General features: G+C 34.0%; 1 protein-coding gene across 2 annotated transcripts in view; it reads right to left on the bottom strand.

The window, feature by feature from the left end:
• The window catches only part of SCAPER (S-phase cyclin A associated protein in the ER), a 144,589-nt gene that overhangs the window by 114,138 nt on the left and 15,772 nt on the right, over window positions 1–14,679 (bottom strand). Inside the window, exons 7-13 of one of the 2 annotated variants that reach the window (XM_016209567.2) lie at window positions 13,766–13,926; window positions 9,801–10,057; window positions 6,377–6,595; window positions 2,740–2,910; window positions 1,802–1,877; window positions 1,496–1,613; window positions 1,110–1,221 (exon numbers count right to left, since the gene is read on the bottom strand). In XM_016209567.2, the coding sequence (XP_016065053.2) occupies window positions 1,110–1,221; window positions 1,496–1,613; window positions 1,802–1,877; window positions 2,740–2,910; window positions 6,377–6,595; window positions 9,801–10,057; window positions 13,766–13,926 (1,114 nt within the window). Of the gene's footprint in view, window positions 1–1,109; window positions 1,222–1,495; window positions 1,614–1,801; window positions 1,878–2,739; window positions 2,911–6,358; window positions 6,596–9,800; window positions 10,058–13,765; window positions 13,927–14,679 lie in introns of both variants that reach the window. The other variant, XM_016209566.2, reaches the window with a different exon arrangement.

The following is a 14,679-nucleotide window of genomic DNA, read 5'->3' on the forward strand; positions in this document are numbered from 1 at the left end:
AGTGTGACCAACAGAACACAGCAAATGCGATGGTACATTGCTTCTGAGGTTAGGCTATAAAGACAGTGCAGCTGCCATTCCAGCAGCTCGCTTGCCCTTTCTTTCTCTCCCTCTCAGATGCTACCTTAGGGGATGCTAGAGGCCATGTCATGAAGAAAGTGAGGAGCTGAGGTCTACAGCCAGCTGATAAGAGGACCTGAGGCTTGCAATAACCACGAGTAAGTGTGGAAGTGGATCTGTAAGCTCCAGTGACTGCTGCCCCAGACAACAGCTTGACTACACCTCATGAGAAACTCTGAACAAAAGTCACTATGCAAGCCACTCTCCATTTCCATGCCCACAGAAACTGTGAGCTAATAAATGTGTGTTGTTGTAAGCTCCAAGTTTTGAGGTTGTTTGTTACATAGAACACATAACTCACATAGTACTTACTCATCTACATCTGCCATGTGTAGGTAACAATAAAAATGACCATAAACTGAGCAACAGCCAACAGCCGTCCTAGAACATGCTACTGTTTTACACACTTGCCACATTTAATCATCGCAACTGGTTAATGATAATTGTCAGTTTACAGATAAAGAAACTAAAATCAGTACTGTTAAAAGTAACTTGACCAAGGCACTGTATCTTATGTAGCAAAATCAGGATTTGGCCTGGTTGGCCATCAGGGCCATGTTCCTTCCACTATGCCACACTGATCAGAAGTAACACGCTCCAAATAATCTAAGAATTTCTTCTATAAATCTCATTACTGCCCCACTTATTCAAACCTGACAATATGAGGCTCAAAATTGTCCTACTGAGTCATTCTACACTTTGTACAAAACTCCCTAAGGACACCCTGCAATGAAAGTGGCAAAAAACAGAGTTCTGCTTCAATAATCCATGCTGACACTGCAAAACAAGAATTTACTAGCTAACTTAGGAATGAAAAATTCTTTTTATAGGTAACCTCTGTAATTTAACACATAAATGCTTTTGTTTCCCAGACCATTTTATTGTTTTTTATAGTTCTTTTAGCTTCTCTCAGACCGGAAAAAAATTCATTTTGAAAATAAGCCCATCAATTTAAGGCTATCATAATTTCCTAAATATTAAAAACTCACCCTTTCTAACAATTTCTGAAGCTTTAATGTTTTCTCTTCACGTAACTTTTCCCTTAGCTGCTGTGCTTTCATCTGTTTTTCTTCATGTTTCTTCTTAGATTCTGCAATTGTTCTATTAATACAAGAAAATAAACAGGCAACATGAATGTTTACATGATAAAACCAAAAATATTTTCTTTAGTCTTCAAAGTTCTAAAAATAAATACAGAAAGCACACAAGACTAATTTCAGTCTAACATTTCAGGAAAACTCTGTCACGTTTCAAAGGATCTGAAATGTCCTGAGTACTGTGCCTTAAAATGTTATGTAGCAACTCTATTTAATAATCAAGAGTGGCCAGTTTCCCTCCTGTGAAATATTGTTAAGTTAATTTTCAGAGGCCAGACCTTTTACGAGATGGGGAGGAAAGTTTTTCATGCATGTGAATTCCATGTCCTGGAGGTCTAGCAGGTTCCTCCTCTACAATATCACCCCAGGATGTATTCTGGCGCCAAGATTCACGAGCTGTTCGTTAAAAGAGAAAACCACTGTTACTATTTAACCACACAGTTCTATAAAACACTTGAGAACAGACTTTTAAAAGGCATCAGCATTCCTACTCAAAATGTTTTACATAGAAACTCGTATAATAAGATCATCTATTTTATACCCTCTACCTGTACACATAACACACATACACACACACACAATACCTTCATAATCTGCAAGGACATCGTTCCAGTCCATAGACATACCACAGAAAAATACATTTCCACTGCCCATGCTGGCCTAAAATGTAATAAGGAAAATTCAAAAACAAATATTTGAACACAATTATAACCTTAAAAAAATAAACTATACATAAAATTTTTCTACCTGATGCTAGTACATTTCATTTAACAAATAGTTCAAAACTAGAATAAAGCTACATACCTCTTGTGGTCACAATAATCACCAAATAAAAAAAACATTTTAAGAGGAAGACAAATCTACTTGTCATTTAATAGCAGAGACAAATCAAGTAAATTTAAAAGAAACATATTGGCCTATACTGTTATAATACATTCTACTATACTATACTATACTATACTGATATAGCATACTAGTGCTACGTAAGTTGTGACATATTCAGAGAATACATCAGAGGAGCTCAAGATTATTTGTTGGGCATTAAGATGTAATAGAAAAATATTTGAAACATTTACAGTTACTTTCATTCTTTCAGAAATCTCTTTCATCAACACATATCTTGAGCACTTAGTGACAGTGAGGCAGTGTATCATTTGCTTTTGATTAGAATAAAATCAGTAAAATACCTTAGATCCTTCTTCAGTCCCTACGACTACAATCTGAGCAATGCTCAGTTCTTACTTTGAGATTTAATTTTGAGATTTATAAAAGGAAAGTAACTTCTAACTTGTCAATTGCATTATATTAAAAACTATTACGAATGGTCATGCTAAAATAAGATTTGCTATTATTTATTATATGTCTTAATCACAAAGAATGATATTATCATTAATGAAGTTAATTTTTAAAAGTAATTTTAAATAGGACTAGATGAATGAACTCTAGTTCCTTCTGGCCCTAAGAATTTTATTTCTGAATATACGTTTTTTTAACAATCAAGTAAAAAATTCTAAAGGCTCACAGAAAAATCACTGTCGTTGTCCGTTTCGATATTAATATCATTGTTTTCTTCAGCTTCAATTTCTCTCGTTAACTGTTCCTCTTCGGCAATAGCACTAGCGATGGCTTCTTCATTGGCCTTTTCCAGGCGATCTGCTAGCTCTTCCTTTTTAGCAAGAACTTCTGCCATGGACTATAAAGTTAAAAACAAACAGAATGAAGAATCATCACTTGAGTGGAAAGTTCAGTGATCTCATTCTTTATATTCTAATCGCATACTCAACAGTATGCATAACATAGCGTTCTTCTAGAATTATAAAACCTGGGGTCCTGTATGGGCCCAACTACTCACCAGCTGTGTGAGATGGAAGTTTCTTAAAACCAAGAGCCTATTTTATATTCCATAAAATGGTACAATAATCCATGACTTACCTTCTTTACCAGACTGCTGTGTATGAGAAACTGTGAAGTTGTATAAATAACAGGTATTATTATTAATGACAGTGTCAATTTCATTTGCATGCAAAAAATTCAAAAGTTATAGGTAAAATATCTTAAAAATAAAAGGAAAACATTATACTATAAAGAAAACATAGAATTTATGCTGTAATGGTCATGATACCTAACTTAGATATATGCATAAGTATTATAAGTAATATACATCAGAATCATTAATTTACAAATCCCTAAAGCTAAATACATATACAAATATAGTTCCCGTTATATTCAGATATTTCCATGTCCCTCTGTTGACTGATAGAACAAGTATCAAAAAAGGGCACAGATATAGGTGACATGGACAATATTAGCAACAAAATTGACCTCGCTATTTTCCCTTCCTCCCTTCCAGCTCCTCTCTCTACACTGTTCCCCACACCACAAAAACTCTCCCTGGGGAATACAATGGCATGAGGGAGTTTAGATGCGAGCCTATCTCTTTACATCATAACCTTTCTGTCTATAAACCCCAGAACAATACAGAAACTGACTGCTGTTAATGTGCCACACAAACATTACAACTAACAATTTAAAAATACAAATATTAAAGCTGAATATGTTCAGCTTTAGAAAAAGTTCACACATGAGCCCATTTCCTCAACTGTATCTTCCCCAAAGTGCATTTCCATTTAGTCTCTGAAGACCTGAAAAGACTTTACCATAGCAGAAGAGGTTAAGAATAAAGTGATAATTCCATCATCCACATATAAGTTTTACTGTCCACACTGTGAATTTCAAAGAAATATCTGTATATATCATTTTTTAAATTTCTAAATTTTCAATAACTGAAACTTTAGTAAATCTGAAAAATATATCCATGGTAGCTAGGTTTTTACAATGTCGGCAAAAGATGACCTTAAACAGAAAAGTTCTCACAGTTATGTTTTGCTGAAGTTTCTCTTAAATAAGAGAACTACAGATTTTTTTTTTTTTTTTTTTACTTTAACCAGCTATGTAACAATACTGTATTGAGAAAGAGAGAAAATAGGTCTCCCATTACTGCAGGCACTCTCTTTAACACCATGTAGAACCTTAGCTATGAGGTGCTTATCTAGAGCAACCCACAGAAGTATCGCTGCCAAGGCAAATAAAACAATTTTTTAAAATCTTGATTCAAAATTCCTCTGAGCCCGGCCGGGCGTAGCTCAGCGGTTGAGCGTCGACCTAGGATTCAGGCGATTGGGGTTTGATTCCCGGTCAGGGCACATGCCTGGGTTTCGGGCTCAATCAATGACTCTCTCGAGAGTCACTGATGTTTCTCTCTCTCTCTCCCTCTTCTTTCCTCTCTGAAATCAATAACGATATATTTAAAAAAACAACAAAAAAACAAAACAAATCAAAATTCCTCTGAGAATTCTAAGAATATACCTCCAAGAATATTTACTTACTTACTTATTTATTTATTTATTATTGATTTCAGAGAGAGGAAGGGAGAGGGAGAGAGAGAGAAACATCAATGATGAGAGTCATTGATCGGCTGCCTCCTGCACGCCCCCTGCTGGGGATTGAGCCCGAAACTCGGGCCTGTGCCCTGACCAGGAATCAAACTGTCATCTCCTGGATCCTAGGTCGATGCTCAACTGCCAAGCCACACCGGCGCACTCTAAGAATATTTAAATATGAATATTTTCATATTTAAAGCAGAACTTATTTTCTTTGAAGTATGGTTATTTGACCCTCAAAATAACCAAGGTCTTTCAATATTCTACTACAAGCTTATTTACATGTGATCAAAATGAAAACGAGGAGCAAATTTTGACCGTATGCTGTTTAAGTATGGCATCTTTCTCCTCTTTGAGTCTCACAGAATCAATCTGCAAAATAAATAACTTAATATAGCTATGAAAAGCAAAACAATAAATATGACCAATTTCTACACCATATTATTAAATCTACAACTTACATGACCACAATGATGCTCAACTTTTAAAAACCTTCACACTAAAAGACCCAAGGTTAAGCCTGGCCGGTGTGACTCAGCAGTGGAGCATTGACCTAGGATCTAGGAAAATTCGGTTTGATTTCCGGTCAGGGCACGTGTCCGGGTTGTGGGCATGATCCCCAGCAGGGGGTGTGTGGGAGGCAGCCGATCAATGACTCTCTCATCATGGATGTTTCTATCGCTCTCTCCCTCACTCTGAAATCAATAAAGATATATTGAATGAATGAATACATAAATAAATAAATAAATGAACAAACAAACAAATACATTCACACTAAAAGACCCAAGGTTAAAAAAGAACACAAATTGTTCTTTATTCCTTATTAAAGGAATCTAAATATTTGTTTCCCTTATTACTATAAACTTTATTTCTCCCTTAAACAGCCCATATAGTTTCATTTAAATCTAATGTCATTTTCTATGAGACGTGTAAGTTGGCCTATTATCATCTGCTGACAGCATCTTTAAGCATGATGAGGCACTAAGTTTTGAAAGAAATTATAGTACGTCGTGGTCACTTAGAAAATTTGAATAATTTTTCTCGACAACTTCATACATGTGTCTGTTTCTTCTGAAAGTTCCTTTTAAACAAAGCTAGCGTGACCTATTCTGGATTATCCCCTGGTTCAGTGTCTTAATACTAAAGTGGGAAACAGGAAGACATGGGCAGAAATAAGTACTCATCCAAAAATATAAACCTATAAATAATCACAAATCAATGCATTTTTTAAAAATCTACAATGGGGATGGTACGTAAGTTTCATCTTCAACACCAGCTCCAAGCAGCTGTCTGAAGGACTGTGACAAGAATATTGAACACCCAGCCTAGTGGGCACCACCTGCCACCTATAGAGGGGTGCACCTGCAAGGAACACTTGTTATTGGCTCAGTTTCTTAATGCTGGACTAAAACACACTGGATCAACTCCCACACAAATGGAAAGATTTTGAGTAAGTTATTTAACTCTCACCATCTAATTTTCTTCCTCTACAAAACAAGAAGAATCTTAACCATATTCAAAAGGTTGATAAGAATAAAATGTTAAGATAAAATATATATAGAATGCTTTATAAAACAAAAAAAAGGGCTTTGTAAAGTGTAAGGTACCACACAATACAATTTATTATTACTGGGGTTTATGTCTCAATAACAGATTATTGCTTTAATATATTTACTCAGAATTCTGATAAGTTGTTCTTACCAAGTTAGCAGCACTCACATTTGAAATATCTGAAGAGTCCATTTCACTTTCTATCCTTGCTTTCTCTGCTGAAAATTTCTCTTCATTTGCATGCAAAGGAGGTGCGTCATCTTGCTGAACAACTGAAACACACTCTGTATCTGCACGAACAGCAGGTATTTCAGAACTTCGCACAGAACTGTCTTGTAAGCTACTACTGCCAGAGTTCTTGGCATCATCCAGTGTGCACGCTGTGAACTAACAAAATATATTTACAGAATGAGTCAGAGATACTAAAAAGTACTAACTATACACTTTAGAAAAGCTGATTCTGCTTATCCTATCAACTGTGAAGCAATTGTTAACCGGCTGGCAGAAAACTCACTCGTCTTTTTTGTATGTTTCAAGTGTAAAAAATAAACCATTAAGCAAGCAGCCACAAATTTTATTTGCACACCTACTATGTATAGGACACTGAGTGCTTTAAAAAAATTAAGCAGCATATATTGTAACTATATTTTACTTCAGCAGCATGTTCTTGATGAGTACTTTAAGATATGCCTCACAAAAGAAATCTAGTCACAAGTATAATATTTGTCTTATAGTCAAATAACTAAAGGTATTTACATGTTTTTTGTGGAGACTATTATCAAATAAAAGCAATTTCCACCAAAATATATGCTTTGAGGGCATTTTACTCAAAAATATAAAGCATGCTCTCTTTAGGTAACATTAACACAACCTCTAAGCATCTTTCATGAAGGCCCAACATAGCACATACCAATTCTCAGATCTAGAAGAGAAATACACCATAAAATAGTACAGTATATCGAAGCACAGTCTCATTATGAAATTCATATTCTTTAGATTCTGACATCATCTCATTCCCCTTTAAGAATATTTAACACATAACGAACAATGTGAAAACAATCTAAAACAATTACACCATTGAATTAGGCCAGATACATATTCATTTTTTAAAAACTGTCCATTTTAGTGAATAGAAATAAGCCTTTATTTTCACCTCAGAGTACAGAAAGAATGCTGCTGTGTTTTCCAATTATACTCAAGAGTAATGAGCTCCATGTAGAACTGAAATCTAAAATTTTGAATTCAAAACTCACATCACTACTTAAATAAACATTAGATAAATATTGCAGTGGCCATAAAACCCTGAGTTTGATTAATTATTTATATAAATATTAAACTTGGTCAAGTCTTATAAACTACTTAAAAAATTCTATTGGTCAGAACTTAAAGTGTCCCAAAGTGTTGATTTTAGCATAAGCATTATTTCAATTGTATCACGTTGTTTATATTGCTATCAACATTATCTATACATCAGTCACCATGGTTTATAATCTTCTTGGCAATATTTAGATTAGCATTACTGATGTTTATAATACAGTCAACCCTGTTTATTAAAAAATCAATATCATTTATATAACAAAATGAAAGCCCAACTATAAAGTAATGTTGAAAAAATATATAAATGTGCTAATTCCATTTTTAGAATGACAGTCGAGAAAACAAATATTATGATTAGCTTGCCCACCATCGGCAGTGAACTTTCATACTGAAATATTTTAACAATAGTTTAATTACTCAAAAGTCTTATGTATGGCTTAGTCCTGAAATTCCAAAATCCTGTAAGTTTATTCATTATACAAAAACCAGCAAAGTTTTTATACTGTATTGTTAAAGTTTATAGTTAAAATGCACATTAGCAAAAATGCTAAATGTTTGTTAAATGATATAAATGTAATTTCTTCGTCAATTTTACCTACATCAAAAAGTTTCTTAACATTATATCCAACAAATGTCTACTGATTATTTCCTATGTATCTAGAACTCTGCTCCATATTGTGGGAAATTAAAAGACAATATAATATAATGCCTACGAGGACCTTCCGATCTCATGTGGGCTAAAACATGTGTACATCTCGAACCATGTAGGATTAAGAGCCATTATCATCATTAAGAAGGAAACATGGATGTTAGTACAGTTTCCAATAAAAGTAAATACCCTACAGGCAAAAGGAGAGAATTTGAAAAAGCAGATGCTATTCTAGACTGAGAAATATCAACTTTTTTACTTAGCCCCTGCATCATATTAAAGCATACCTGTGATATTTCATTAGTCATTTTACATGAAATTCTACTCATGAATCTTGATGCAAACAAGTATCTAAAAAATGCATTCCTTCATTAAATAAGTAAAATAAAATTCAAATAGACTGAAAATATTAATTTTAAAGAATTACACTAAATATTAGCAAAGTACAGCTGAATTGCAGGAACAGGTTGGAAATAATCCTTACTTTCCTCACCATTTTTAGGAACAGTCCAAATGAAGGAGGAGGACACCACTTTAACCAAGTAACTGAAGTTAACAACAAACTTGGGCAAACTGTTAACAGATGCCTCTAGAAACGAAGCTAAGGACAATTGCTGTATTTCTGTCAACTGCATAATATAAGGTACAGTATAGGAAATACAGTCAGAATACTGTAATAACTGTGTACAGTGTCAGATGGGTACTAGACTTACTGGGGTCACTTTGTCAGGTATATAAATGTCTAATCACTACATTGTATACCTGAAACTAATACAATGTTGTATCTCAACTGCAACTGAAAATTTTTTTAGTTTTTAAAAATTGCCTAAGCTAAACGGAATAATGAACTAACAAATTAAAAGACATTCTACAAAAAAATCCTGCAATGTATTCTTTAAAATATTAATGTCAAAAAAGACAAATATAGGCCAAGTAATTATTCTTGGTGAAAGATATTAAAGAAACAAAGCCAAATACAATATGTGATTGTAGATTGGATCCTGGATCAGGGGGGAAAAATTCTATGAAGAAATTATTGGGCCCTGGTCAGTGTGGCTCAGTTGGCTGGAGCACCGTCCCGTACACTGAAAGGTTGTAGGTTCGATCCTTAGTTGGGGTGCATGCAGGAGGCAGCTGATCAATGTTTCTCTCTCTCTCTCTAAAATCAGGAAAAACATATCCTCAGATGAGGATTAAAAAAAAAAAGGAATTACCAGGACAACTGGAAAATTCTGACTATAAGTAGGTAATAATATGTAAATGTCAAATTCCCTCAATTTTATAATTATAGCATGGCTATTTAATAGTTTCCTTTTTCTTTGGAGCTACGTGCTGTGGTACTTGAAGGTGAACTGTTTCGATGGATGCCCAGTACTCTCACATGTTCAGCACACAACATGTTTATGTGACATGTAAATAGAGACAGAAAAAAATGTGGCAGAGCATTAACCTATGAATCTAGGTAAAGGCTATAGGAGGGTTCACTGTTTTATTCTTGCACCTTTTCTGTAGATTTGAAATTTTTCACAGTGAAAAGTTAAAAATGAAGGAGAAAAATGAGGCATTCCAGCACGCACACACACACCCCTTATAAAAATCCAGTAAAAGATTTCCAGAATGTACTACCTGGGTTCTCTCAGCAAGAGGACGGTCACAGGAATGTAGTAAGTCTTTGGGCCGAGCTTCAGTAGAATTAGAAGGTCCATCTCCAACAAATTCACCTTTTTGTAAGCTTTCATCTGGTAAAAGACGTACATTTTCTTTATCGCTGTCATCCTTTGACCTTAGTGCTTGTGTTGAAACTTTTGGCATCACTGCTGTTGATCGTGAACGAACAGGCCTTCCTCTCTGAACAGTCTCCCATCCTTCAGCATCTTTCCGTTCTGTGTAATTGAGGGAAGAAAATAATAAAGTTTATTTAGAGGATATAAATTTTCAAAAACCTATACAATAAAATTAACAGACTTCTAGGAATGCTAATGAGAAAAAAGAGGAGACAGGTTTGTGATGCCAGGAATGTAATTCCCATTAAATATAAGCAATATACAAATATGACACTAATTATTATGCAAGGTATATTGTGTGTGTATACACATATCTACATACATGCACACACATGGTCTCTAATTCCTATAACAATACTGTGGGGCAGGGATCAATGTTACTCCACAAACGTTTGTTCCTTGGGTTTCACTTATTGTTCTATTCTAACTTCTCATGATAGACAAAGAGTGTGGATTGAAGTTTTCTACTTCTCTAATATGTGCAATTGAGGCTAGAAATTTTCCTTAAAGCATAGCTTTACCTTAATCCCACAAGATTTTAAACGTTCATTTTCATTTGTTTTACATTTTTTATTTCTTCTTACTCATGAATTATTCAGAAAAATACTCTAAAATTCCAAATATTTGAGAATTGTATAGTTATCTTTTTCTAACTGGTTTTTAACTTAATTCCACTGTGTTCAGAAAAGACAGTGGGGGGAGGGGGAGACAGAATGAGTTCAATCATCTGAAATTTGTTGGAACTTGTGTAATGTCTCAGCATGTGTCAATTTTGGTAAATGTTCCATGTGTGTTTGAATATGTATTATAGTTACAGCCATGACAAAGTAGCCTATATAAAAATTAACCTTCTTTCCTCCAAACACACCTATAAAGCTAGACAAAATATATAAATGAGCTGTTTAAAGCCATTGGAAAGCAAGCAATATAGGCAAGATTTGAGGAACTGCATTCCCTGAGCAAAGGAAAGGACAACATAAGATCCCAGAATTTTCCCTGAAGATACTTGGAACTCACAGTGCAGGGGAAGTAAGCCCCTGCAGAAACCAGCAGCCTTGTCTGGCTGAGAAAGATACTGGATTTCAATGAGTCTAAAGCAACTGGGACTTAACGGGGGGAAATCTTGGAGAGGGGGTAACTGCAGGAAAGGGAGTCAAAAAGTCTGCATTCAATCTTTCCTTAAGAAGTCTGACAACTGCAAGCTTTGCGTATACAGGGCAAGATTCCAAGACACCCTGTAGAAAGCAGCAGCTGGGACGCTAATGAGCTAAGCAGATCTTGTAGCAACTGTACAGAGCTGAGGAAACAAAAGTTGGAAAACAGGATCAGCAATGTAGTGGCCTTGGCAAACAACCTAGGTTTTCAGTTGATAGCCCAAAAAGAATAAAGACAAAACTAAAATATATCAACTTTAATAAAACCTCAAACCAAACTTTGACAGAGTTAAGGTGGTCTGCTTGTACTCTTATCTTCTTGCCAAAAAAATATATTTTTAGAAGGATCCTCTATAATTTTTAATGTACTACCGTAAACATTTAATTAAATAGCATGTGGATTGCTACAAAACAGGATCAAGTAACTGAAAACCTAACAAAAATGTTTTTAAAATAACAAATCCACAAGTTTAGATATTTTACTTTTCAGACACATTTTTAAAAATTACCATTATTAACCTATTCAAGAAAATATGGATTCAACATATGGTACAGAGAAGATATATCAGTAAAAAGTTTCCAGATTGAAGCATCAAAAGAAAAAAGGGAAAGAACCAGCATTATTTCTTAGACATTTCCACTGTGCGAAGTTCATTAATCAGATTGTTTATCTTTACTGATTTTTCTCTTCTTGCACTATCAGTTGTTGGGAAAGTTATGTTAAAATCTCCAAATATGAGTATATATTTTTAAATTTTCCTTCTCATTTGTGAGTTTTTACTTTATACATTTTAAAGATGTTACTTATATGTATATATAAATTTAGATTTTCTATGTCTCTTGAAATGACGCTTTAACAATTAAAAAGTATCTCTCTTTAAAATGTTTCTTCTCTACTTTGTCTACTTTGTCTGGTATTACACCACCACCACACTGGATGTGAATAGGACATGCAGAGAATTATCTTTTCTTGTCTTTTTCTTTTTACTTTTTCAAACTGAAGGTATAACTCTTGTAAGCAGACTATAGTTGGGCTTTATTTTTAAAGCAGTCTTATAATCTTTGTGGTTAAATTTTAATATCTAGACCATTTGTACATAAAGTAGGGTTTGATAAATTTGCATTTACTTCTACCATCTAAAAATGTGTTTTGTCTCATTTGTTTTGTTTCTTTTCTCTCATTTCTTGCCTTCTAGTGGATTAATCAAAAAGATTATTATTAGTTGAATATTCTTCTACTCTTCCATGTGGTTTTCTTGATTTTATAACACATATTCTTGACTTATAATGTTTGATACATATTAGTATGTCTGTAATTTCACAGACAATGCTACAACCCTAAAAAATATAAATTCTGCTTATTCCTCTGACATCTTTTGGATGACTGTCATGATTTTTCATTCTACATATATCTCAGGCCCCACATGACACTGTCTCACACAGCAAACACACATTTAATGTCACCCATACATTTACTGCTGGTGCTCCTCATTCCTGCATGTGTTTTTGGGTTTCCATCAGGGATCATTTTCCTCCCACCTGAAAAGCTCTCTTAACGGGCGAGGCTCGAAATTTACCAAACATCACTCTTGTCACATTCTATTGATCATATCAAGTCACAAAGCCAACCACAGATTCAATGGGAGGGGAAACAGACATCACCACAACTTACTGAAGCCAAAGTAGAGAAACAAAACAAAACAAAAAAGGACATCCATAATGTAAAGGTGGCAATGTCTTAAAAAGCAGTATTCTTTTTTTATTATTAAAATTATTTCAAAATTTTTAAATTGAATTTATTGGGGTGACATTGGTGAATAAAACCATAGAGATTTCAAATGCACAACTCAATAAAACATCATCTGCACATTGTATCATGCACCCATCGCCCCAAAGTCTTTCTCCATCCCCATTTTCCCCTCATTGCCCAACTCCACCTACCCCCCCACCCCCTTTCCCTCTGGCTATCACCACACTGTTGTCTGTGTCTATATGTCATAAATATATGTTTTGTGATGCTCCTAAACTCGTAACACAAATTCATTATTACTATCACTCTAAAATCTAAGCCTCTATAGATGTACAAAAAATCCACTCTGGGTATTTATATAAAAACATTTTATGAAGGAAATTCTTATGCAATAAATACCAGCTCAGCTCTCAAAATAAGAGCCCTCCTATTTATTTGTGCCCCTTAATCATTCTGATGGTATAAAAAAACAGATGTGTGAGCAAAGATAAATACAGAATATTATTTTAGTGCCAATATTTAGTGAGTATTTTAATATTCAAATATTAATGAAATGTAATAGTGGCATGTGACTTAAAAGTATACTGCCTAGAGAATGTAACAGCCTTTTTTTTCCTTTAGGTCAAAAGAGTTATAAAGGACCTACCTTATAAATGAATTAACAAAATAATTCATTCTCTTTAAAGTTTACACAGGGCAAACCTGAGACAAGAATGATCTCCATATGTTTTCATACAGTTTTTAAGATTAGTTTATGGTTTTAAGTAAGGCAGATTAATATTATATACATGATGCAAAAAGATAAATATGTAATGTTATTAGCTCCAATTTCAAATAAAGCAAATATTTCCACCTACATCCACCTGTCTACTACGTAAAAAAGAATGACTGAAAGTCACTTGCCATTTTTGCAGGAAGCCTTCTGCACTATCACTGGTGGGCAAGACTGAGCAGGGGCTACATCTGAAGCAGCAGCAGACCCTGTCTGATGAGCCTTTACCTTGTCAGCCCAACTAACACCTGTGGGAGCCAGACGGGGAGCAGCCACTGTGCCAGGTGAAGTCCTGTGGAGAAAATGACTGCTGCCTTAATAAATCAAATATAAAAGTTAAATTTTAAATATATACTTAATAGATTTAAATGTTAAATAAATTGTATTTGTGTATGTGTGTGTATCTACAACAAAGAGTAACATATTACCACAGCAATTTAAGGCAAATATATTCATAAATTTGTCTTGGTCTAACACTTCATTAATTTAATTCAGTATATTATGTGGGAACAAAGATAATACAGAAGCTCTCTGTTCAGTTTAAAAGAAAATTTCAGTTAAATTGGGAATCTTAAAAAAAATGCATATATACCTAAAACTTTTTATTTTCATTTAAAACTTACACCTTTTAAAAAAACTAATGTGCATTAACTTGCAAATCTATTGATTCACACACTGTTAAAGGAGGCTTTTTCCTTGTGTATATTTCTTTCATGAAACACAAGCATGATACGTTATTTTCACTTACACTGTCCAATACTGGTTTTTTTAAAATGGAGTGAGAAATTAGCAACACCTATTAAACAATTTAATCCTTCTCAACTTTAATAACATTTCCCCAATCTTTCATAGTTGTCCTATATATACCTCATTTAACAGCAAAACTTTAATAGTTAGCCTTTTTCAAAGCTTTCCAAAAACTTGTCTTCGTTTTCACCGAAACACTAACTCTTTTTTGCACTCATATTTCACTGATTTACTTAATATTTAAACCATGAGTTAAAATAATGAAGACAACTTGTATAAATAAGTTTGGTAACTAACT

The sequence above is a fragment of the Miniopterus natalensis genome, chromosome 22 (genome assembly GCF_054644295.1).
Source record: "Miniopterus natalensis isolate mMinNat1 chromosome 22, mMinNat1.hap1, whole genome shotgun sequence".
NCBI classification, from domain to species: Eukaryota; Metazoa; Chordata; class Mammalia; order Chiroptera; family Miniopteridae; genus Miniopterus; species Miniopterus natalensis.